This window comes from Phasianus colchicus, chromosome 40 (genome assembly GCF_987193195.1).
Source record: "Phasianus colchicus chromosome 40, bPhaCol1.hap1.1, whole genome shotgun sequence".
In the NCBI taxonomy this organism is placed as follows: domain Eukaryota; kingdom Metazoa; phylum Chordata; class Aves; order Galliformes; family Phasianidae; genus Phasianus; species Phasianus colchicus.
The window spans coordinates 2,153,159-2,177,746 of NC_143475.1; the positions used below are offsets into that span (position 1 = coordinate 2,153,159).

The 24,588-nt window shown below is 57.8% G+C and overlaps 3 protein-coding genes across 9 annotated transcripts in view; 1 reads left to right on the top strand and 2 right to left on the bottom strand.

The window, feature by feature from the left end:
• Positions 1–411: 411 nt before the first annotated feature.
• Positions 412–8,704, bottom strand: INO80E (INO80 complex subunit E). The gene is made up of 7 exons (XM_090130341.1): positions 8,364–8,704; positions 7,058–7,128; positions 5,570–5,622; positions 4,937–5,009; positions 4,766–4,844; positions 4,074–4,175; positions 412–3,559 (listed from the first exon to the last, which is right to left on the bottom strand). Exons 1-7 carry the CDS (start codon positions 8,454–8,456, stop codon positions 3,353–3,355), a joined length of 678 nt encoding a protein of 225 aa, XP_089986467.1. The 5' UTR covers positions 8,457–8,704; the 3' UTR covers positions 412–3,352.
• Positions 8,705–8,734: 30 nt separating this feature from the next.
• Positions 8,735–20,211, bottom strand: PAGR1 (PAXIP1 associated glutamate rich protein 1; the record flags this gene model as incomplete). Its single annotated transcript, XM_090130332.1, is given in 4 exon segments — positions 8,735–9,447; positions 12,245–12,327; positions 19,881–19,924; positions 19,927–20,211. Coding segments are annotated over 4 exon segments (540 nt in total), but the record flags the coding sequence as incomplete, so codon positions are not given.
• A 2,151-nt stretch (positions 20,212–22,362) lies between these two features.
• TAOK2 (TAO kinase 2) overlaps positions 22,363–24,588 on the top strand; it is a 29,008-nt gene continuing 26,782 nt past the window's right edge. For 4 of the 7 annotated variants that reach the window (XM_090130377.1, XM_090130375.1, XM_090130379.1 and 1 more), the window contains exon 1: positions 22,363–22,747. The gene's annotated coding sequence lies outside the window, so the exon portion shown is untranslated. The remainder of the gene's footprint in view (positions 22,748–24,588) is intronic. The other 3 variants (XM_090130374.1, XM_090130380.1, XM_090130383.1) reach the window with 2 other exon arrangements.

Genomic DNA, 24,588 nt, shown 5'->3' on the forward strand with positions numbered 1-24,588 from the left:
CCCCCTCCCAATTTTGGGTCAGTTTCCCCCCCCCCCCCCCCCCCCCCCAAGTTTTGGGTCAATTTCTCCCAATTTTGGCTCAGTTCCCTCCCCCCCCCCCTCCCGATTTTGGGTCAATTTTGAGCCATTTTGGGTCAAAGTTTCCACCCCTCCCCCCCAATTTTGGGTCAATTTTGAGCCATTTTGGGTCCGTTTCCTCCCCTCCCCCCCCCCCCCCCCGATTTTGGGTCAATTTCTCCCAATTTTGGGTCAGTTTCCCCCCCCCTCCCGATTTTGGGTCAATTTCGAGCCATTTTGGGTCAATATTCCCCCCCCCCCTCCCAATTTTGGGTCAATTTCGAGCCATTTTGGGTCACTTCCCCCCCCCCCCCCCCCAGTCCCCATTTTGAGTCGCTCCGGCTTCATTTTGGGTCCATTTTAGGGAATTTTGGGGCATTTTGGGCTGACACAAATCCACCGAGCCCCTCCCCCCCCCCCCCCAGCCCCATTTCCACGCCATTTTTGGGGACATTTCCACGGATTTCAGGTTTTTCACCTCCCTCCCCCCCCCCCCACATCCAATTTTGGGTCGATTTTGGGTGGATTTGGGTCAATTTTGGGTGGATTTGGGTCGATTTGGGGTGGATTTGGGTCCATTTTGGGTGGATTTGGGACAATTTGTGAGAATTTGGGTCAATTTCGAGTTGGTTTGGGTCCATTTTGAGCGGATTTGGGTGAATTTCGGATGGATTTGGGTCATTTTTGGGTGGATTTGGGTCAATTTTGCGTGGATTTGGGTCCATTTAGGGTCAATTTGGACGAATTTCTCTCCATATTGGGTCAATTTGGGCCAATTTCTCTCCGTTTTGGGTCTATTTGGGTCCATTTTGGGTGGATTTGGGTGAATTCGTGTGGATTTGGGTGAATTTCGAGTTGGTTTGGGTCCATTTTGAGCGGATTTGGGTGAATTTCGGATGGATTTGGGTCATTTTTGGGTGGATTTGGGTCATTTTTGGGTGGATTTGGGTCAATTTTGCGTGGATTTGGGTCCGTTTAGGGTCAACTTCAGCCAATTTCTCTCGATTTGGGGCGGATTTGGGTCCATTTGGGGCAGATTTGGGTCCATTTGGGGTGGATTTGGGTCCATTTATGGTGGATTTGGGTCCATTTGGGGCGGATTTGGGTCCAATTTGGGTCAATTAGGGCCGATTTTTCTCCATTTTGGGTCTATTTGTGTTTATTTATGGTGGATTTGGGTCCATTTTGGGTCGGTTTGAGTCCATTTAGGGTCGACTTGGGCCAATTTCTCTCGATTTGGGGCGGATTTGGGTCCATTTGGGGCAGATTTGGGTCCATATAGGATCAACTTGGATCGATTTCTCTCCGTTTTGGGTCCATTTGTGTCTGTTTTGGGTCTATTTGTGTTTATTTATGGCGGATTTGGGTCCATTTGGGGCGGATTTGGATCCATTTAGGATCAACTCGGGCCGATTTCTCTCCGATTTGGGCGGATTTGGGTCCATTTAGGATCAATTTGGGCCAATTTCTCTCCATTTTGGGGTGGATTTGTGTCCAATCTGGGTCAATTTCTCTCAATTTTGGGTCAATTTGGGCCGATTTCTCTCCATTTTGGGTCCATTTGTGTCTATTTAGGGTGGATTTGGGTCCATTTAGGTCGACTTGGGCTGATTTCTCTCCATTTTGGGTCCATTTGGGCCAATTTCTCTCGATTTGGGGCGGATTTGGGTCCATTTCGGGCGGATTTGGGTCCATTTGGGTCAATTAGGGCCAATTTTTCTCCGTTTTGGGTCTATTTGTGTTTATTTAGGGCGGATTTGGGTCCATTTGGGGTGGATTTGGGCCCAATTTGGGTCAATTTCTCTCCATATTGGGTCAATTTGGGCTGATTTCTCTCCGTTTTGGGTCTATTTGTGTTTATTTAGGGCTGATTTGGGTCCATTTGGGGCGGATTTGGGTCCATTTAGGATCAACTCGGGCCGATTTCTCTGAATTTTGGGTGGATTTGGGTCCATTTAGGGTCAACTCGGGCCAATTTCTCTCCATATTGGGTCAATTAGGGCCAATTTCTCTCAGTTTTGGGTCTATTTGGGTCCATTTTGGGTGGACTTGAGTCCATTTAGGGAGGATTTGGGTCCATATAGGATCAACTTGGGCCGATTTTTCTCGATTTGGGGCGGATTTGGGTCCATTTTGGGTGGATTTGGGTCCATTTGGGGCGGATTTGGGTCCATTTAGGGTCAACTCGGGCCGATTTCTCTCGGTTTTGGGTCTATTTGGGTCCATGTGGGGCGGATTTGGGTCCATTTAGGGTGGATTTGGGTCCATTTGGGGTGGATTTGGGTCCATTTAGGGTCAACTTGGGCCGATTTCTCTCGATTTGGGGCGGATTTGGGTCCATTTGGGGCGGATTTGGGTCTATTTAGGATCAACTCGGGCCGATTTCTCTCCATTTTGGGTCCATTTGGGCCGATTTCTCTCGATTTGGGGCGGATTTGGGTCCATTTGGGGCGGATTTGGGTCCATTTGGGGTGGATTTGGGTCCATTTATGGTGCATTTGGGTCCATTTGGGTCCATTTAGGATCAACTTGGGCTGATTTCTCTCGATTTGGGGCGGATTTGGGTCCATTTGGGGCGGATTTGGGTCCATTTATGGTGCATTTGGGTCCATTTGGGGTGGATTTGGGTCCAATTTGGGCCGATTTCTCTCCACATTGGGTCAATTTGGGCCGATTTCTCTCAGTTTTGGGTCTATTTGTGTCCATTTTGGGTGGATTTGGGTCCATTTATGGTGGATTTGGGTCCATTTGGGGCGGATTTGGGTCCATTTAGGGCGGATTTGGGTCCATTTGGGGCGGATTTGGGTCCATTTAGGGTCAACTTGGGCCGATTTCTCTCGGTTTTGGGTGGATTTGGGTCCACGTGGGGCAGATTTGGGTCCATTTTGGGTCGATTTGTGTCCATTTAGGATCAACTTGGGCCGATTTCTCTCTTTTTGGGGCAGATTTGGGTCCATTTAGGGTCAACTTGGGCTGATTTCTCTCAATTTGGGGCGGATTTGGGTCCATTTGGGGCGGATTTGGGTCCATTTATGGTGCATTTGGGTCCATTTGGGGCGGATTTGGGTCCATTTATGGTGCATTTGGGTCCATTTGGGGTGGATTTGGGTCCATTTGGGGCGGATTTGGGTCCATTTATGGTGCATTTGGGTCCAATTTGGGCCGATTTCTCTCCACATTGCGTCAATCTGGGCCGATTTCTCTCTGTTTTGGGTCTATTTGTGTCCATTTTGGGTGGATTTGGGTCCATTTATGGTGGATTTGGGTCCATTTATGGTGGATTTGGGTCCCCCCCTCACTCGGGGATGTCGATGACCAACTCGTCGTCGCCGTCCATCCCATCGTCGCCGCTGCCGTCGCCGCCGTCGCTCAGCAGCCGCCGGGGGACGGTTTGTGGCACCGGGCCGGGGGCTTTGGGGGGGGGAGGGGGGGCGGCCACGGGACCCCCCCCCATTCCGCGCGGAGGGGGGAACGGCAGCGACGGCGGGGGGGCGGCCGGCAGCTGCGGGGAGGAAAGGGTTAAGCGGGGGAAGGGGGGCGGGGCTTAGCGAAGGGGGCGGGGCTTAGAAAGTGGGCGGGGCAGGATCAGAAGCTATGGGGCAGGATTTCAATCTATGGAGCAGAATTAGGATCTATGGGGCAGGACTGGGATCCATGGGGCAGGATGGGGATCTATGGGGCAGGATGGGGATCTATGGGGCAGGACCGGGATCTATGGGGCAGGACTGAGATTTACAGGGCAGGACTGGGATCTATGGGGCAGGATTAGGATCTATGGGGCACAACTGGGATCTATGGGGCACGACTGAGATTTACGGGGCAGGATTGGGATCTATGGAGCAGGATCAGGATCTATGGGGCAGGATCGGGATCTATGGGGCAGGACTGGGATCTATGGGGCAGGATCAGGATCTATGGGGCAGGACTGGGATCTATGCGGCAGGACTGGGATCTATGGGGCAGGATCGGGATCTATGGGGCAGGACTGGGATCTATGGGGCAGGGTGATGGCGTACCTGCAGGCGCCGGGATCCCTTATTGCGGCGCGTGGGGCCGCGGGGCCGCTCGGGGGGGGCCAGGTAATCCGCTGGGAAGGGGCTGTAGGGGGGGGAGGCCAGCTGGGGGGGGGGCAAAGGGCAAAGGTCAGAGGTCAGGAAGAGCCGTGGGGGTGGGGTCTGATCACAAGATGGCGGATCGCACCCCCAAAAATGGCGACGCGCCCTTCCAAGATGGCGGCGCCCACTCCCCCAAGATGGCGGCTGCCATCATCCAAGATGGCGGCCCCCACCCCCACCCCTCCCCCAAGATGGAGGAACCCGCACCCCAAGATGGTGGCGCCCACTCCCCAAAATGGTGGCCCCCAAGATGATGGCTGCCATCCTCCAAGATGGCGGCCTTCACCCCTCCCATGAGATGGAGGAACCCTCACCCCAAGATGGCGGCCCCCACCCCCCCCCGAGATGGTGGTGCCCACTCCCCAAGATGGCGGCCCCCTTCCCCCAAGATGGTGGCTGCCATCCTCCAAGATGGCGGCCCCCACCCCCCCCACAAGATGGAGGAACCCACATCCCCAAGATGGCGGCTCCCATTAGAAAATGGCCGCCCCCACACCCAAAATCCTTTCCTCCTCCCACCGCCTCCCCTCCGCCCCCCCCCCCAAGATGGCGGCTCCCACCCGCGGGCAGCCATCTTGGCGGCAGTGACTCACGGCGCTCAGGTAGGAAGTGGGTGGAGCCAGGCTGGGGGCGGGCGGCGGTGAGGCTCCGCCCCCTGTGGGGCTGCGCTTCCTATTGGACGGGGGGGGGGAGAAGGCAGAGTGTGGCGGCCATGTTGGCAAAAAAGAGGGCGGGGCTTGTGGAGGCCACGCCCACCCCGTTACCTTTTAAGGGGAGGCGGCTCCGCCCCTTTGGGCGTTTCCCCATCGCTGTCGGAGGAGGCGGTGGCGTCGGAGTCTGTAAGTCACGATATGACAGCGCGATATGTCGTGATACATCAAGATATAAGACATGACGTCGCGATATGCTATGATGCATCACGACATAACGTGATATGTTACGATAGAGTACAATATGTCACGATATGTCGGGATCTCACGGTGTGGAACGTCATAGCCTGATGTGCTGTGACATGTCCCAAATGTCGCGTCGCAACATGATATGCCATAACGCATTGTGATATATCACGACATGTTGCAAAACATCGCATAACATCACGATACGTTGCCATATCCCGCAACGCATCGCGATATATACCGCATCATATTACGATTTGCCAAAAAACATGCCATCCTATGTTGTAACATATCGCGATACGCAATTGCAATTACTGCCCACAGAACACAACACGTCGCGATACGTCGTCATTTATAAACCTATCCCACAATACATCAAGATATACCATAACACGTTATGATATATTACTACGTGATAATCTGGTTAGTCGCGATATACCACGACATATCACGATATATCGCGATACGTTACCATACGACCTCCAAACCTTTTACCCCTACCTGAGGAATCGTCGTCCACCTGCTCGTACTGCAGCAGCCGGTCCAGCAGGAAGCTGGGGGGCACAAAGGGGGCACGGGGGGGGTTGGGGGGCACAAAGGGGGTCCTGGGGGTCCTGGGGGGGCACAGGGGGGGCACAGGAGGGTCCTGGGGGGGCACAAGGGGGGGTTGGGGGGCAAATGGGGTCCTATGGGGGATCGGGGGGGGCACAGGGGGGTCCTATGAGGGGGGTTGGGGGGCAAATGGGGGCCCTATGGGGGTCCTATGGGGGTTTGGGGGGCACATGGGGTCCTATGGGGGTCCTGGGGGGCACATGGGGGGTTGGGGGGCACATGAGGGTCCTATGGGGCCCTATGGGGGGTCCTGGGGGTCCTGGGGGGCACATGGGGTCCTATGGGGGATCGGGGGGGGCACAAGGGGGGGTTGGGGGGCAAATGGGGGCCCTATGGGGGTCCTATGGGGGGTTATGGGGGGCACAGGGGGCACAGGGGGGGGTTGGGGGGCACATGGGGGTCCTATGGGGCCCTATGGGGGGTTGTGGGGTCCTGGGGGGTCCTATGGGGGGCACATGTGGGGTGATGGGGTCCTATGGGGGGTTGGGGGCACAGGGGGTCCTGGGGGGCACATGGGGTCCTAGGGGGCCCTATGGGGGTTTGGGGGTCCTGGGGGGTCCTATGGGGGGCACGTGTGGGGTTGTGGGGTCGGATGGGAGGTTGGGGGGCACACGGGGGTCCTATGGGGCACTATGGGGGGTTGTGGGGGTCCTGGGGGGCACATGGGGTCCTATGGGGGGTGAGGGGGGGCACAGGGGGGCACAGGGGGGGTTGGGGGGCACACCGGGGTCCTATGGGGCACTATGGGGGGTTTGGGGGTCCTAGGGGGCACAGGGGGGGGAATATGTGGGGCCATGGGGGGGTTATGGGGTCTCTGTGGGTCATCTATGGGGTGCTGTGGGGCAGCTGTGGGGCAGCTGTGGGATCTCCATGGGGCGGTTATGGGGCAGCTGTGGGGCATCTGGGGGGCGGCTGTGGGATCTGCAGGAGGTACCTGTGGGGTTTCTATGGGGTGTTACGGGGCAGCTATGGGGCGGCTGTGAGGCGGCTATGGGATCTCTTTAGGATCTCCATGGGGCATCTGTGGGGTTTCTGTGGGGCGGCTGTGGGGCAGCTATGGGGCGACTGTGGGGCGACTGTGGGGGCGGCTGTGGGGCAGCTGTACGATCTCTTTAGAATCTCCATGGGGCATCTATGGGGTTTCTATGGGGCAGCTGTGGGGCAGCTATGGGGCAGCTATGGGGCAGCTATGGGGCGGCTGTGGGGCAGCTGTGGGGCGGCTGTGGGATCTCTTTAGGATCTCCATGGGGCATCTGTGGGGTTTCTATGAGGCAGCTGTGGGGCAGCTGTGGGGCAGCTATGGGGCAGCTGCAGGGTGGCTATGGGGCGGCTATGGGGCAGCTATGGGGCAGCTGTGGGGCAGCTGTGGGGCAGCACCTCTTGTCCCGTGAGACGCGCAGCAGGCGGCGCTGTGCGCGGCGCAGCTCCTCCTGGAAACATTCCTGCTCCTATGGGGGGGCGGCCCCACAGAAAGGCCTCAGCACACAGCCCTGCCCCATAGCCGGCCCCATAACCCTGCCCCATAGCCGGCCCCATAACCAGCCCCATAGCCGGCCCCATAACCCGGCCCCATAACCATGCCCCATAGCCGGCCCCATAGCCAGCCCCATAACCCGGCCCCATAACCAGCCCCATAGCCAGCCCCATAGCCAGCCCCATAGCCCAGCCCCATAACCCGGCCCCATAACCCTGCCCCATAGCCAGCCCCATAGCCCTGCCCCATAGCCCTGCCCCATAACCCGGCCCCATAGCCCTGCCCCATAGCCAGCCCCATAGCCCTGCCCCATAACCCAGCCCCATAACCAACCCCATAACCCTGCCCCACAACCCCGCCCCATAATCCATCTTATAAGCAACTCCATAACCCCACCCCATAACCCGGCCCCATAACCAACCCCATAACCAATCTCATAACCAACCCCATAACCCTGCCCCATAACCAACCTCATAACCAACGCCATGACCAACCCCATGACCCAGCCCCATAACCAGCCCCATAGCCAGCCCCATAACCCTACTCCATAACCCGGCCCCATAACCTGGCCCCATAGCCAGTCCCATAACCCAGCCCCACAACCAACCTCATAACCAACCCCATAACCCTGCCCCATAACTGTGCCCCATAACCGGCCCCACAGCCCTGCCCCATAACCCTGCCCCACGGCCAGCCCCATAACCAACCCCATAACCCGGCCCCATAACCCTGCCCCATAACCCACCTTATAACCAACCCCATAACCCTGCCCCATAACCAGCCCCATAGCCAACCCCATAGCCAGACTCATAACTCAGCCCCACAACCAACTTCATAACCAACCCCATAACCCGGCCCCACAGCCCTGCCCCATAACCCGGCCCCACAGCTAACCTCATAACCAACCCCATAATCCGGCCCCATAACCCAGCCCCACAGCCCTGCCCCATAACCCCGCCCCATAACCCACCTTATAACCAACCCCATAACCCTGCCCCATAGCCAGCCCCATAACCCTGCCCCATAACCCTCCCCCATAACCCTGCCCCATAACCCTGCCCCATAACCCTCCCCCATAACCCGGCCCCATAACCCTGCCCCATAGCCAACCCCATAACCCGGCCCCACAGCCGGCCCTACAACCCGGCCCCACAGCCCTGCCCCACAACCCGGCCCCACAGCCCTGCCCCACACCCCGTCGCCCCTCACGTAGAGCAGCAGCCGCAGGCGCCGCTTCAAGGCCCGGTATCGCCGCCGGCAGCCGCTCCCCCCGCCGCCATCGGGATCCGCCGCTCCGTTCATCCTCCGGAAGTCAGAGCCGGCGGGGGAGACTTCCGCTTCCGGCGTGTGGCGAGGGGTGCTTCTGATTGGTTGACGGCTTCAGCCCGGACGGAAAAGGCGGGACGAAAGGCGGAAGTTGGCTCTGTGAGGGTAACAACCGGCGGCGGAAGCTGATGGCGGCGTCGGTGCACAACGGGGATGGAAGGCGGGGCGGTTGTTTGGGGCTGGGGAGGCAGCCGGGGGTCTTTGGGGTCTGGGGGGCGGAATTTGCGGGGTGAGAAGGGGCCACACGCGGCACCTTGGTGTCTGGAGGCGTTTATTTGGGGTCTGAGGGGGCAACTTCCGCTCCCGGCATGCACCGCGCAGCACCACGCTTCCGGTTGGCCGCCGGCTCGCCACGCGTGCTGATTGGCCGGCTGCAGCCGGTCGCCGTTTCCCATTGGGTGAGCACAGCGTCTCGACCGGAATAGGCGGGAATAAAGCCGGAAGTCGGCGCGGGAACGCCATCAGAAGGCGACCGCAGTTCAAAGCCGCGCTGTTGCCGCGCAAGGGGAATTTTGGAGCCCCGTGGCCCATTTTTGGGGTGAAATCCCAGCTTTTTGGGGTCAGCGTTTGCCGGGGGGGGCTGAAAAAGCGGCGGGCGGTGCGCAGGATCCACTCCTCGCACAGCGCTTCGTCCAACCGCGCCGGCGGCGGCTTCTGATTGGCTGAGCAGCGAGGCTCGGCCGGAAAAGGAAGGCATAAGGGCGGAAGTGGCTTCAGTGACGTCATCAGCACGCGACGGAAGTCCCAAAGCGGCGCTTTTTCAGCCCCGCCGCTCCGTTTCGGGTCCGTTTTTGGGGTGAAATCCCCGTTTTTTGGGGCGAAAAGCGGCGTTTTTGGGGTCAGTACTTGCTGGGAGGGAACAGGTCGCGGCCCGTTCGCAGGATCTGCTCCTCCAGGCGGCGGTGCCGCTGCATGTCCCACAACACTTTGTCCAAACGGGCCTCCCGGCGGCGTCGGGCGGCGCTGCCTGAAAATGGGGTGAAAAAGGGGGAAATCGGTTAAAATTCGGGGGGAGGGGGGATGGGGGCGGAGCAACGGGGGGAGAAACGGGGAGAGAATGGGAGAAAATGGGGCCGCGCTGCTGCTGGGAGGCACTGAGGGATGAATGGGGAGAAATGGGGGAAATTGGGTTAAAAATGGGGGAAATTGGGCTGAAAATGGGGGAAATTGGGCCAAAAATGGGGGGAAGTTGGGTTAAAAATGGGGGAAGTTGGGTTAAAAATGGGGGAAATTGGGCTGAAAATGGGGGAAGTTGGGCCAAAAATGGGGAAAGGTGGGCTGAAAATGGCCCCCAAAAGAGGCAGAAATGGCCCCAAAAAAGAGGCAGAAACAACCCCAAAAAGGGCAGAAATGGCCCCCAAAAAAGAGAGAAACCCAAATCGGGGGGAATTTGGCCCAAAATTGGCCCCAAAAGAGGCAGAAACGGCCCCAAAAAGAGGCAGAGACAGCCCCAAAAAGGGGCAGAAACCCAAATTGGGGGGAATTTGGCCCAAAATTGGCCCCAAAAAGGGCAGAAATGGCCCCAAAAGAGGCAGAAACCGCAACAAAACGGGCAGAAACGACCCCAAAAAAAGAGAGAAACCCAAATTGGGGGGAATTTGGCCCAAAATTGGCCCCCAAAAGGGCAGAAACGACCCCAAACAAGAGAGAAACCCAAATCCGGGGGAATTTGACCCAAATCTGTGGGACCTGGGGTGCGGCGGCGCTCCATCAGGGCAGAAACGGCCCCAAAAAGAGGCAGAAACGGCCCCAAAAAGAGGCAGAAACGGCCCCAAAAAGAGGCAGAAACGACCCCAAAAAGGGCAGAAACGACCCCAAAAAGAGGCAGAAACAACCCCAAAAAGGGCAGAAACGACCCCAAAAAGAGGCAGAAACGACCCTAAAAAGGGCAGAAACGACCCCAAACAAGAGAGAAACCCAAATCCGGGGGAATTTGACCCAAATCTGTGGGACCTGGGGTGCGGCGGCGCTCCATCAGGGCAGAAACGGCCCCAAAAAGAGGCAGAAACGACCCCAAAAAGGGCAGAAATGGCCCCAAAAAAAGAGAGAAACCCAAATTGGGGGGAATTTGGCCCAAAATTGGCCCCAAAAAGGGCAGAAACGACCCCAAAAAGAGGCATAAACGACCCTAAAAAGAGGCAGAAACGGCCCCAAAAAGGGCAGAAATGGCCACAAAAAGAGGCAGAGACAGCCCTCAAAAAAGAGAGAAACCCAAATTGGGGGGAATTTGGCCCAAAACTGGCCCCAAAAGAGGCAGAAACGACCCCAAAAAGGGCAGAAACGACCCCAAAAAGAGGCAGAAACGGCCCCAAAAAGAGGCAGAAACGGCCCCAAAAAGGGCAGAAACGACCCTAAAAAGAGGCAGAAACGACCCCAAAAAGAGGCAGAAACGACCCTAAAAAGGGCAGAAACGACCCCAAACAAGAGAGAAACCCAAATCCGGGGGAATTTGACCCAAATCTGTGGGACCTGGGGTGCGGCGGCGCTCCATCAGGGCAGAAACGGCCCCAAAAAGAGGCAGAAACGGCCCCAAAAAGAGGCAGAAACGGCCCCAAAAAGAGGCAGAAACGACCCCAAAAAGGGCAGAAACGACCCCAAAAAGAGGCAGAAACAACCCCAAAAAGGGCAGAAACGACCCCAAAAAGAGGCAGAAACGACCCTAAAAAGGGCAGAAACGACCCCAAACAAGAGAGAAACCCAAATCCGGGGGAATTTGACCCAAATCTGTGGGACCTGGGGTGCGGCGGCGCTCCATCAGGGCAGAAACGGCCCCAAAAAGAGGCAGAAACGACCCCAAAAAGGGCAGAAATGGCCCCAAAAAAAGAGAGAAACCCAAATTGGGGGGAATTTGGCCCAAAATTGGCCCCAAAAAGGGCAGAAACGACCCCAAAAAGAGGCATAAACGACCCTAAAAAGAGGCAGAAACGGCCCCAAAAAGGGCAGAAATGGCCACAAAAAGAGGCAGAGACAGCCCTCAAAAAAGAGAGAAACCCAAATTGGGGGGAATTTGGCCCAAAACTGGCCCCAAAAGAGGCAGAAACGACCCCAAAAAGGGCAGAAACGACCCCAAAAAGAGGCAGAAACGGCCCCAAAAAGAGGCAGAAACGGCCCCAAAAAGGGCAGAAACGACCCTAAAAAGAGGCAGAAACGACCCCAAAAAGAGGCAGAAACGACCCTAAAAAGGGCAGAAACGACCCCAAACAAGAGAGAAACCCAAATCCGGGGGAATTTGACCCAAATCTGTGGGACCTGGGGTGCGGCGGCGCTCCATCAGGGCAGAAACGGCCCCAAAAAGAGGCAGAAACGACCCCAAGAAGGGCAGAAATGGCCCCAAAAAGAGGCAGAAACAACCCTAAAAAGGGGCAGAAACGACCCCAAACAAGAGAGAAACCCAAATCCGGGGGAATTTGACCCAAATCTGTGGGACCTGGGGTGCGGCGGCGCTCCATCAGGGCAGAAACGGCCCCAAAAAGAGGCAGAAACGGCCCCAAAAAGGGCAGAAATGGCCCCAAAAAAAGAGAGAAACCCAAACTGGGGGGAATTTGGCCCAAAATTGGCCCCAAAAGAGGCAGAAATGACCCCAAAAAGAGGCAGAAACGGCCCCAAAAAGAGGCAGAAACGGCCCCAAAAAGAGGCAGAAACGACCCCAGAAAGAGGCAGAAACGGCCCCAAAAAGAGGCAGAAACGACCCCAAAAAGGGCAGAAACGACCCCAAACAAGAGAGAAACCCAAATCCGGGGGAATTTGACCCAAATCTGTGGGACCTGGGGTGCGGCGGCGCTCCATCAGGGCGCTGCGAGGCGCCGTGGGTTCGTCCTCGAAGTCAAACTCTGTGGGCACCGGAGCTCTGAGGGCAGAATGCACCAAAATCGGCCTTTTTTACCCCAAAATCAGGGCAATGTGGCCCCCGAGGGGCATTTCCTGACCCACAGTGGCAACCAGTGGCCCCAAAATGGCGTTTTTCATCCCAAAATGGCACCCGATGACCCCAAAATGGGGATTTCTGACACAAAATGGCGCCCACTGACCCCAAAATGGCATTTTTTAACCCAAATTGGCCCCCAATGACCCCAAAATGGCATTTTCCACCCCAAAATGACCCCCAATGACCCCAAAATGCCATTTTTCACCCCAAAATGGCCCCCAATGACCACAAAATGCCATTTTTTAACCCAAATTGGCCCCCAATGACCCCAAAATGGCATTTTCCACCCCAAAATGGCTCCCAATGACCCCAAAATGCCATTTTTTGACCCAAATTGGCCCCCAGTGATCCAAAAATGGCATTTTTCAACCCAAATTGGCTCCCAATGACCCCCAAACGGCATTTTCCACCCCAAAACGGCCCCCAATGACCCCAAAATGGCATTTTTTGACCCAAAATGGCTCCCCCAAAGACCCAAAAATGGCATTTTCCACCCCAAAATGGCCCCCATGACCCCAAAATGGCATTTTTTGACCCAAAGTGACCCCCAATGACCCCAAAATGCCTCTTTTTACCCCAAATGGCCCCTAAATGCCACCTAATGATCCCAAAATGGGATTTTTCGACCCAAAATCGTCCTCAATGACCCCAAATGCTCCCCAAATGACCCCAAAATGCCATTTTCTGACCCAAAACGGCCCCCAATGATCCCAAAATGCCATTTTCCACCCCAAAATGGCTCCCCATGACCCCAAAAATGGCATTTTTCAACCCAAAATGGCTCCCAATGGCCCCAAAATGGCATTTTTTGACCCAAAGTGGCACCCAATGACCCCAAATTGGCATTTTTGACCCCAAAATGACCCCCAATGACCCTAAAATGGCATTTTTCACCCCAAAATGGCCCCCAATGACCCCAAAATGGCATTTTTTGACCCAAAATGGCTCCCAATGACCCCAAAATGGCATTTTTTCACCCCAAAATGGCCCCCATGACCCCAAAATGGCATTTTTTGACCCAAATTGGCCCCCAATGACCCCAAAACGCCTCTTTTTACCCCAAATGGCCCCTAAATGGCACCTAATGACCCCAAAATGGGATTTTTCGACCCAAAATCGTCCTCAATGACCCCAAATGCTCCCCAAATGACCCCAAAATGGCACTTCTGACCCCAAATGGCCCCCAGTGACCCCAAAATCACACAAAATGGCCCCCATGACCCCAAAATGCCATTTTTTGACCCAAATTGGCCGCCAATGACTCCAAAACGGCCTTTTCCACCCCAAAATGGCCCCCATGACCCCAAAATGCCATTTTTTGACCCAAAATCATCCTCAATGACCCCAAATGCTCCCCAAATGGCCCCAAAATGGCACTTCTGACCCCAAATGGCGCCCAATGACCCCAAAATCACACAGAATGGAACACAAAGACCCCAAAATGCCATTTTTTGACCCAAATTGGCCCCCAATGATTCCCAAAATGCCATTTTTTAACCCAAATCGGCCCCCGATGATTCCAAAAATGGCAATTTTCACCCCAAATGGCCCCCAATGACCCCAAAATGGATTTTTTTTACCCAAAATGGCTCCCAATAACCCCAAAATGTCATTTTTCAACCTAAAATGGTGCCCAATGACCCCAAAATGGCATTTTTCAACCTAAAATGGTGCCCAATGACCCCAAAATGGGATTTTTTGACCCAAAATGGCCCCCAATCACCCCAAAATGGCATTTTTCAACCTAAAATGGCCCCCAATTACCTCAAAATGGCATTTTTTGACCCAAGGTGGCATCCAATGACCCCAAAATGGCATTTTTTGACCCCAAAATGGCCCCCAATGACCCTAAAATGGCATTTTTTGACCCAAAGTGGCACCCAATGACCCCAAAATGGAATTTTTTGACCCAAAATGGCTCCCAATGACCCCAAAATGGCATTTTTTGACCCAAAGTGGCACCCATTGACCCTAAAATGGCATTTTTCAACCTAAAATAGTGCCCAATGACCCCAAAATGGCATTTTTTGACCCAAAGTGGCTCCCAATGACCCCAAAATGGCATTTTTTTCCCAAAATGGCCCCCAATGACCCCAAAATGGCATTTTTTGACCCAAAATGGCTCCCAATGACCCCAAAATGGCATTTTTCAACCTAAAATGGCTCCCAATGACCCCAAAATGGCATTTTTTGACCCAAAATGGCTCCCAATGACCCCAAAATGGCATTTTTTCACCCCAAAATGGCCCCCAATGACCCCAAAATGGCATTTTCCACCCCAAAATGGCTCCCAATGACCCCAAAATGCCATTTTTTGACCCAAATTGGCCCCCAATGATCCAAAAATGGCATTTTTCAACCCAAATTGGCTCCCAATGACCCCCAAACGGCATTTTCCACCCCAAAACGGCCCCCAATGACCCCAAAATGGCATTTTTTGACCCAAAATGGCTCCCCCAAAGACCCAAAAATGGCATTTTCCACCCCAAAATGGCCCCCATGACCCCAAAATGGCATTTTTTGACCCAAATTGGCCCCCAATGACCCTAAAACGCCTCTTTTTACCCCAAATGGCCCCTAAATGGCACCTAATGACCCCAAAATGGGATTTTTCGACCCAAAATCGACCTCAATGACCCCAAATGCTCCCCAAATGACCCCAAAATGGCACTTCTGACCCCAAATGGCCCCCAGTGACCCCAAAATCTCACAAAATGGCCCCCATGACCCCAAAATGCCATTTTTTGACCCAAATTGGCCGCCAATGACTCCAAAACGGCCTTTTCCACCCCAAAATGGCCCCCATGACCCCAAAATGCCATTTTTTGACCCAAATTGGCCCCCAATGACTCCAAAACGGCCTTTTCCACCCCAAAATGGCCCCCAAAGACCCCAAAATGGCATTTTCCACCCCAAAATGGCCCCCATGACCCCAAAATGCCATTTTTTGACCCAAAATCATCCTCAATGACCCCAAATGCTCCCCAAATGACCCCAAAATGGCACTTCTGACCCCAAATGGCCCCCAGTGACCCCAAAATCACACAAAATGGCCCCCATGACCCCAAAATGGCATTTTTTGACCTAAATTGGCCCCCAATGACTCCAAAACGGCCTTTTCCACCCCAAAATGGCCCCCAAAGACCCCAAAATGGCATTTTCCACCCCAAAATGGCCCCCATGACCCCAAAATGCCATTTTTTGACCCAAAATCATCCTCAATGACCCCAAATGCTCCCCAAATGACCCCAAAATGGCACTTCTGACCCCAAATGGCGCCCAATGACCCCAAAATCACACAGAATGGAACACAAAGACCCCAAAATGCCATTTTTTGACCCAAATTGGCCCCCAATGATTCCCAAAATGCCATTTTTTAACCCAAATCGGCCCCCGATGATTCCCAAAAATGGCAATTTTCACCCCAAATGGCCCCCAATGACCCCAAAATGGATTTTTTTTACCCAAAATGGCTCCCAATAACCCCAAAATGTCATTTTTCGACCTAAAATGGTGCCCAATGACCCCAAAATGGCATTTTTTGACCCAAAATGGCCCCCAATCACCCCAAAATGGCATTTTTCAACCTAAAATGGCCCCCAATTACCTCAAAATGGCATTTTTTGACCCAAGGTGGCATCCAATGACCCCAAAATGGCATTTTTTGACCCCAAAATGGCCCCCAATGACCCTAAAATGGCATTTTTTGACCCAAAGTGGCACCCAATGACCCCAAAATGGAATTTTTTGACCCAAAATGGCTCCCAATGACCCCAAAATGGCATTTCTTGAACCAAAGTGGCACCCAATGACCCTAAAATGCCATTTTTCAACCTAAAATGGTGCCCAATGACCCCAAAATGGCATTTTTTGACCCAAAATGACCCCGCATGACCCCAAAATGGCATTTTTTGACCCAAAGTGGCACCCAATGACTCCAAATGCTCCCAAAATGGCCCCAAAATGGGATTTTTTGCCCCAAAGTGGCTGCCAATGACCCCAAAATGCCATTTTTCAACCCAAAATCGTCCTCAATGACCCCAAAATGGAATTTTTGACCCAAAATGGCTCCCAATGACCCCAAAATGGGATTTTCGGACCCAAAATCGTCCTCAATGACCCCAAATGCTCCCAATGACCCCAAAATGGCACTTCTGACCCCAAATGGCCCCCAGTGACCCCAAAATCACACAAAATGGCCCCCATGACCCCAAAATGCCATTTTTTGACCCAAATTGGCCCCTAATGATCCCAAAACGGCATTTTTCAACCCCAAATGGCTCCCAATGACCCCAAAACGGCATTTTCCACCCCAAAAGGGCTCGCAATGGCCCCAAAATGGCATTTTCCACCCCAAAACGGCCCCCAATGACCCCAAAACGGCATTTTTTTCCCAAAATGGCCCCCAATGACCCCAAAATGGCATTTTTTTCCCAAAATGGCCCCCAATGACCCCAAAATGGCATTTTTCACCCCAAAATGGCCCCCAATGGTCCCACAATGGCATTTTTCAACCCAAAATGGCCCCCATGACCCCAAAATGGCATTTTTTGACCCAAAATGGCCCCAAAATGACCCCAAAATGGCATTTTCTGACCCAAAATGGCCCCCAATTACCCCAAAATGGAATTTTTTGACCCAAGGTGGCATCCAATGACCCCAAAATGGCATTTTTTGACCCCAAAATGGCCCCCAATGACCCTAAAATGGCATTTTCCACCCCAAAATGGCCCCCATGACCCCAAAATGCCATTTTTTAACCCAAATGGGCCCCCAATGATTCCAAAAATGGCAATTTTTACCCAAAATGGCCCCCAATGACCCCCACAACTGCCCCCCCCCCCCCAAAATCCCACCCCACCACCCAACAAACGCCCCCCCCCCAAAAAATGCTGCCCCCCCCCCCCACAGCCGCCCCCCTCAGGCCCCCCAAAATCGGGTTTCCCCCCCCCCAAATCATTTCTCCCCCCCCCCACCATCCCACCCCCCCAAAAATGGGGTTTCACCCCCAAAATGGCGCCCCCCCCCCCTAAGAAACGCCCCCCCCCCCACAACAGGCCCCCCAGGACCCCCAAAATGGGGTTGCCCCCCCCCCAAATGCTGCCCCCCCCCACAACCGCCCCCCAGGACCCTCAGAATGCCCCCACCTTTAGGGTTCCCCCCCCAAAATGGGGTGCCCCCCCCCCCAAAATCCCACCCCCCACCACCCAACAAACGCCCCCCCCCCCAAAAAATGCTGCCCCCCCACAACCGCGCCCCCCCCCAGGACCCCCAAAATGGGGTTCCCCCCCCCCGAATCATTTCTCCCCCCCCCAACCATCCCACCCCCCCAAAAATGGGGTTTCACCCCCAAAATCCCACCCCCAACCACCCAACAAACGCCCCCCCCCCAAATTAATGCTGCCCCCCCCCACAAGCGGCCCCACAGGACCCCCAAAATGGGGTTCCCCCCCCCCAATCGTTTCTCCCCCCCCCAACCACCCCACCCCCCAAAAAATGGGGTTTCACCCCCAAAATGGCGCCCCCCCCCGAAGAAACGCCCCCCCCCCCACAACAGGCCCCCCAGGCCCCCCAAAATGGGGTTCCCCCCCCCCAAATCGTTTCTCCCCCCCCCAACCATCCCACCCCCCCAAAAATGGGGTTTCACCCCCAAAATGGCGCCCCGCACCACCCAAGAAACGCCCCCCCCCCCACAACAGGCCCCCCAAAATGGGGTTGCCCCCCCCACAACCACCCCCCCAGGACCCCCAAAATGGAATTGCCCCCCCCCCCAAATCATTTCTCCCCCCCCCCAACCATCCCACCCCCCCAAAAATGGGGTTTCACCCCCAAAATCCCCCCCCTCCCCCCCAAGAAACGCCCCCCCCCACAACCGGCCCCCCAGGACCCCCAAAATGGGTTGCCCCCCCCCCCCAAATGCTGCCCCCCCCCACAACCGCCCCCCAGGACCCCCAGAATGCCCCCACCTTTAGGTTTCCCCCCCCCAAAATGGGGTGTCCCCCCCCCAAAATCCCACCCCCCACCACCCAACAAACGCCCCCCCCCCCAAATTAATGCTGCCCCCCCCCACAACAGGCCCCACAGGACCCCCAAAATGGGGTTTCCCCCCCCCAAATCATTTCTCCCCCCCCCACAACCACCCCACCCCCCCAAAAATGGGGTTTCACCCCCAAAATGGCGCCCCCCCCCCCCCAGAAACGCCCCCCCCCCCACAACAGGCCCCCCCAGGACCCCCAAAATGGCGTTCCCCCCCCCCCAAATCATTTCTCCCCCCCCAACCATCCCACCCCCCCAAAAATGGGGTGTCCCCCCCAAAATCCCACCCCCCACCACCCAACAAACGCCCCCCCCCCAAAAATGCTGCCCCCCCCCCACAGCCGCCCCCCTCAGGCCCCCCAAAATGGGGTTTCCCCCCCCCCAAATCATTTCTCCCCCCCCACAACCACCCCACCCCCCCAAAAATGGGGTTTCACCCCCAAAATGGCGCCCCCCCCCCCTAAGAAACGCCCCCCCCCCCCCACAACAGGCCCCCCCCAGGACCCCCAAAATGGGGCTTCCCCCCCCCCAAATCGTTTCTCCCCCCCCCCACCACCCCCCCCCCCAAGAAACGCCCCCCCCCACAACAGGCCCCCTAGGACCCCCAAAATGGGTTGCCCCCCCCCCCCAAATGCTGCCCCCCCCCACAACCGCCCCCCAGGACCCCCAGAATGCCCCCACCTTTAGGGTTCCCCCCCCAAAATGCGGTGCCCCCCCCCCCAAAATCCCACCCCCCACCACCCAACAAACGCCCCCCCCTCCAAAAATGCTGCCCCCCCCCAACCTCCCCCCTCCAGGACCCCAAAATCGGGTTTCCCCCCCCCAAATCATTTCTCCCCCCCCCCAACCATCCCACCCCCCCAAAAATGGGGTTTCACCCCCAAAATGGCGCCCCCCCCCCCCCACAACAGGCCCCCCAGGCCCCCCAAAATGGGGTTTCCCCCCCCCAAATCGTTTCTCCCCCCCCCCCAACCACCCCACCCCCCCAAAAATGGGGTTTCACCCCCAAAATGGCGCCCCCCCCCCCTAAGAAACGCCCCCCCCCCACAACAGGCCCCCCAGGACCCCCAAAATGGGTTGCCCCCCCCCCCCAAATGCTGCCCCCCCCCACAACCGCCCCCCAGGACCCCCAGAATGCCCCCACCTTTAGGTTTCCCCCCCCCAAAATGGGGTGTCCCCCCCCCAAAATCCCACCCCCCACCACCCAACAAACGCCCCCCCCTCCAAAAATGCTGCCCCCCCCCAACCTCCCCCCTCCAGGACCCCAAAATCGGGTTTCCCCCCCCCCCAAATCATTTCTCCCCCCCCCCAACCATCCCACCCCCCCAAAAATGGGGTTTCACCCCCAAAATCCCCCCCACCCCCCCCAAGAAACGCCCCCCCCCACAACCGGCCCCCCAGGACCCCCAAAATGGCGTTGCCCCCCCCCCCAAACTCACTTCTCCTCCTCCTCCTCCTCGCTGTGCCGCTGCCCATCTCCCCCCCCCCCTCCTCCTCATTTCGGGGGGGTCTCTCAGGGGTGGGGGCTCTTCGTGGCCGGGGGGGGGCACCGAGAGGAAGGACCCCAACCCGGGCGATGCATTCGTACAACCTCAGCACTTCTTCGGGGGGGGGCAGCCACGTTTTGCCCCCCCCCAAATTCAACTCTTCGTCGCTGCATTCCACCCCCCACTCTTCGTCTTCCGCCTCTTCTTCCTCTTCCTCCTCTTCCTCCTCCTCTTCCTCCTCTCCCGCCGCCCCCCCCTGAGATGGGGGGGGGGTTTGGGGGGGTTGGGGGGGGGCGTCGGAATCGCCAGGGGGGTCCGGGGGGGGGCACAGGGTCGGTGTGGGGTCGTCTGGGGTCGTCACCGCCATTTTGGGGGGGGGTCCTATAGGGGGGGGTCCTAAAAGGGGGGGGGAATAAGAGATCATAAGGAGATTTGGGGGGGGGGTCACAAAAAAGGAAATATTGGGGGGGGGTCTCAAAAGGAGAAAATGTTGGGGGGGGTCACACAGATGGGGGGGGCACAAAGTGAAGGGATTTTGGGGGGGGGACCCCAAAATGAGGAGATTTTTTGGGGGGGGGCTTCAAAGAGGAGGTATTGGGGGGGTGGTTTGGGGGTCTGGGGGGGTTGGGGGGGGGGCGTCGGAATGGCTGGGGGTCCGGGGGGGGGCACAGAGTCGGTGTGGGGTCGTCTGGGGTCGTCACTGCCATTTTGGGGGGGGGGTCCTATAAGGGGGGGGTCCTAAAAGGGGGGGGGAATAGGAGATGATAAGGAGGTTTGGGGGGGGGTCTTGGTGGGGGGGGGGGGTCACAAAAAAGGAAATATTGGCGGGGGTCTCAAAAGGAGAAAACGTTGGGGGGGGTCGCACAGATGGGGGGGGCACAAAGTGAAGGGATTTTGGGGGGGGGGCCCTGAAATGAGGAGATATTTGGGGGGGGGCTTCAAAGAGGAGGTATTGGGAGGGTGGGGGGGTTGGGGGGGGTTGGGGGGGGGCGTCGGAATCGCCGGGGGGGTCCGGGGGGGGGCACAGGGTCGGTGTGGGGTCGTCTGGGGTCGTCACCACCATTTTGGGGGGGGGTCCTATAAGGGGGGGGGGGGTCCTAAAAGGGGGGGGGAATAAGAGATCATAAGGAGATTTGGGGGGGGGGTCACAAAAAAGGAAATATTGGGGGGGGGTCTCAAAAGGAGAAAATGTTGGGGGGGGTCACACAGATGGGGGGGGCACAAAGTGAAGGGATTTTGGGGGGGGGACCCCAAAATGAGGAGATTTTTTGGGGGGGGGCTTCAAAGAGGAGGTATTGGGGGGGTGGTTTGGGGGTCTGGGGGGGTTGGGGGGGGGGCGTCGGAATGGCTGGGGGGGTCCGGGGGGGGGCACAGGGTCGGTGTGGGGTCGTCTGGGGTCGTCACCGCCATTTTGGGGGGGGGTCCTATAAGGGGGGGGTCCTAAAAGGGGGGGGGAATAGGAGATGATAAGGAGGTTTGGGGGGGGTCTTGGTGGGGGGGGGGGGTCACAAAAAAGGAAATATTGGGGGGGGTCTCAAAAGGAGAAAACGTTGGGGGGGGGTCGCACAGATGGGGGGGGCACAAAGTGAAGGGATTTTGGGGGGGGGACCCCGAAATGAGGAGATTTTGGGGGGGGGGATTCAAAGTGGAGGTATTGGGGGGGTGGTTTGGGGGTCTGGGGGGGTTGGGGGGGGGCGTCGGAATGGCTGGGGGTCCGGGGGGGGGCACAGGGTCGGTGTGGGGTCGTCTGGGGTCGTCACCGCCATTTTGGGGGGGGGGTCCTATAAGGGGGGGGTCCTAAAAGGGGGGGGATTAAGAGATCGTAAGGAGATTTGGGGGGGGGGGTCTTGGTGAGGGGGGGGGTCACATAGAAAGGAAATAATGGGGGGGGGGCACCGAAGGGAAGAAATATGGGGGGGGTCCAGAGAAAGATAATATTGGGGGGGGGGGTCCCAAAAATGACAAATTGGGGGGGGATCCCTATAGGGACGAATTATGGGGGGGGGACCTCAATAAGGGCGAAAAATTGGGGGGGGGGAACCCTATAGAGAAAATATATGGGGGGGGGACCCCCATGAACCCCCCCGTAAAGAGGAAATATGGGGGGGGGGGCACCCCAAAATGAGGAAATAAGCGGGGGGGGCTCCGTAAAGAAATAATATTGGGGGGGCGACCACAATTACAACAAAATGGGGAGGGGGGGCAAAGAACCCCCCCCCATAAGCCCCCCCCCCACCCTTCCAGCCCCTCCCCCACCCCCCCGAGGCCCACGGAGGCCCTCAGCCGCCCCCCCCCATAAAACACCCCCAAAAAACCCCTCGGACCCCACAACAACCGCCCCAAAACGACCCCCCCGCCCCCCCGCGCCCCCCCGCCCCACGAATTTCCCCCCCGAGACCCCCGTGCCCCCCCCGGCCCCCCCCAGAGCAGCGCACCCTCAGAAGACAGCCGCCATTTTGTTCCCGCCCTTTGCGTTTCTCTTCCCGCGCATGCGCGCGTCGGCCAGTCGGGCCAATCAGCTCTCGGACCCGCCCCCTTCTCCTTCGCTTTAACCAATCAGCGCGCGGATCCTCTCACGGTTTCGCTCTCAGTCCCGCCCTCTATCTACCGTTAACCAATCACATCGCGGCCCCGTCGACCAATCGCCTCCCGGTGATTCGGTTCCAGCCAATGAGATGTGAGCGTCTCTCGTAAAGAGGCGTGGCTCGCCGCCCGGCGCATGCGCACAACTCCGCGCGGGACCGGAACTTCCGGCGCGCCTCAGCCGCGGCGCCATTTTGCAGAGGGCGGTGGCGGCGGCGGCGGTGGAACGGGAACCGGTGAGGAACGGCGGGGCGGGGCGGCGGGGTTGGGGGGCGGTTCTACGGTGTGGGCGGGGTCACGGGGAGGGGGCTGAGGGGTCTATGGGGCGGGGTTATGGGGCGGGGGGCGTTCGTGTGGGCTTTGGGGCGGGGGGGGGGGGCAGATCTGTGGGGCTGGGCCCGCGGCCTACAGGCGCTGTGGGGCGGGTGTGGGGTCTGTGGGGTGGGGGGGGGTTCTATAGGGGCTGTGGGGCGGGAGTGGGGTCTGTGGGGTCGGTGAGGGGTCTATGGGGTGGGATGGGGGTCGTGGGGTTGGTGGGGGGTCTGTGGGGTTGGAGGGGGGCTTATAGGGACTGTGGGCTCTGTGGGGCGGGTGTGGGGTCTGTGGGGTCTATGGGGTGGGACTGAAGCCTGTAGGGGCGGTGGGACGGGTGTGGGGTCTATGGGGTGAGAGGGAGGCCTGTGGGGTTGGTGTGGGGTCTGTGGGGTGGGAGGGGGGCCTGTGGGGTGGGAGGGGGGCTTATAGGGACTGTGGGGTCTGTGGGGTGGGTTTGGGGCCTGTAGGGGCTGTGGGGTCTGTGGGGCAAGAGTGGGGTCTATGGGGTGGGAGGGGGAGCTGTGGGGTTGGTGTGGGGTCTGTGGGGTGCGAAGGGGGCTTATAGGGACTGTGGGGTCTGTGGGGTGGGTGTGGGGTTTGTGGGGTCTGTGGGGCAGGAGTAGGGTCTATGGGGTGGGAGGGGGGTCTGTGGGATGGGGGGGGGCTCTATAGGGGCTGTGGGGCGGGAGTGGGGTCTATGGGGTGGGAGGGGGGTGGTGGGGTCGGTGTGGGGTCTGTGGGGTGCGAGGGGGGCTTATAGGGACTGTGGGGTCTGTGGGGCGGGTGTGGGGTCTGTGGGGTCTGTGGGGTGGGACTGAAGCCTGTAGGGGCGGTGGGACGGGTGTGGGGTCTATGGGGTGAGAGGGAGGCCTGTGGGGTTGGTGTGGGGTCTGTGGGGTGGGAGGGGGGCCTGTGGGGTTGGTGTGGGGTCTGTGGGGTGTGAGGAGGGCTTATAGGGACTGTGGGGTCTGTGGGGCGGGTGTGGGGTTTGTGGGGTCTGTGGGGCAGGAGTGGGGTCTATGGGATGGGAGAGGGAGCTGTGGGGTTGGTGTGGGGTCTGTGGGGTGTGACGGAGGCTTATAGGGACTGTGGGGTCTGTGGGGTGGGTGTGGGGTCTATGGGGTGGGAGGGGGGTCTGTGGGATGGGGGGGGCTCTATAGGGGCTGTGGGGTGGGAGTGGGGTCTATGGGGTGGGAGGGGGGTTGAGGGGTCAGTGGGGGGTCTGTGGGGTGCGAGGGGGGCTTATAGGGACTGTGGGGTCTGTGGGGTGGGTGTGGGGTCTATGGGGTGGGAGGGGGGTCTGTGGGATGGGGGAGGCTCTTTAGGGGCTGTGGGGTGGGAGTGGGGTCTATGGGGTGGGTGTGGGGTCTATGGGGTGGGAGGGGGGTCTGTGGGGTGCGAGGGAGGCCTGTGGGGTTGGTTTGGGGTCTGTGGGGTCTGTGGGGTGGGTATGGGGCCACAATGGGATCAGTTATGGGGTCTGTATGGGGCAGGGCTATCTATGGGGTGGCTATGGGGTCACAATGGGGTCGGTTATGGGGCCATTATAGGGTGGTTATGGGGTCAGTTACGGGGTGGTTGTGGGGCCGTTATGGGGTTATTATGGGGTGGCTGTGGGGCCGTTATAGGGTTATTATGGGGTGGCTATGGGGCTGTTATAGGGTGGTTGTGGGGCCGCTACGGGGTTATTATGGGGTGTCTGTGGGGCCATTATGGGCCCATTATAGGGTGGTTGTGGGGCCATTATGGGGTGGTTGTGGGG

Excerpts from the sequence above, each read along its gene's own strand:
- INO80E (XM_090130341.1), bottom strand. The coding sequence starts at position 8,456 with ATGAACGGAGCGGCGGATCCCGATGGCGGCGGGGGGAGCGGCTGCCGG. Across the intron at positions 4,845-4,936 it reads GAGCCGCCTCCCCTTAAAAG|GAAGCGCAGCCCCACAGGGG; the intron begins GTAACGGGGTGG and ends CCCGTCCAATAG. Across the intron at positions 4,176-4,765 it reads CCACTTCCTACCTGAGCGCC|CTGGCCTCCCCCCCCTACAG; the intron begins GTGAGTCACTGC and ends CCCCCCCCCCAG.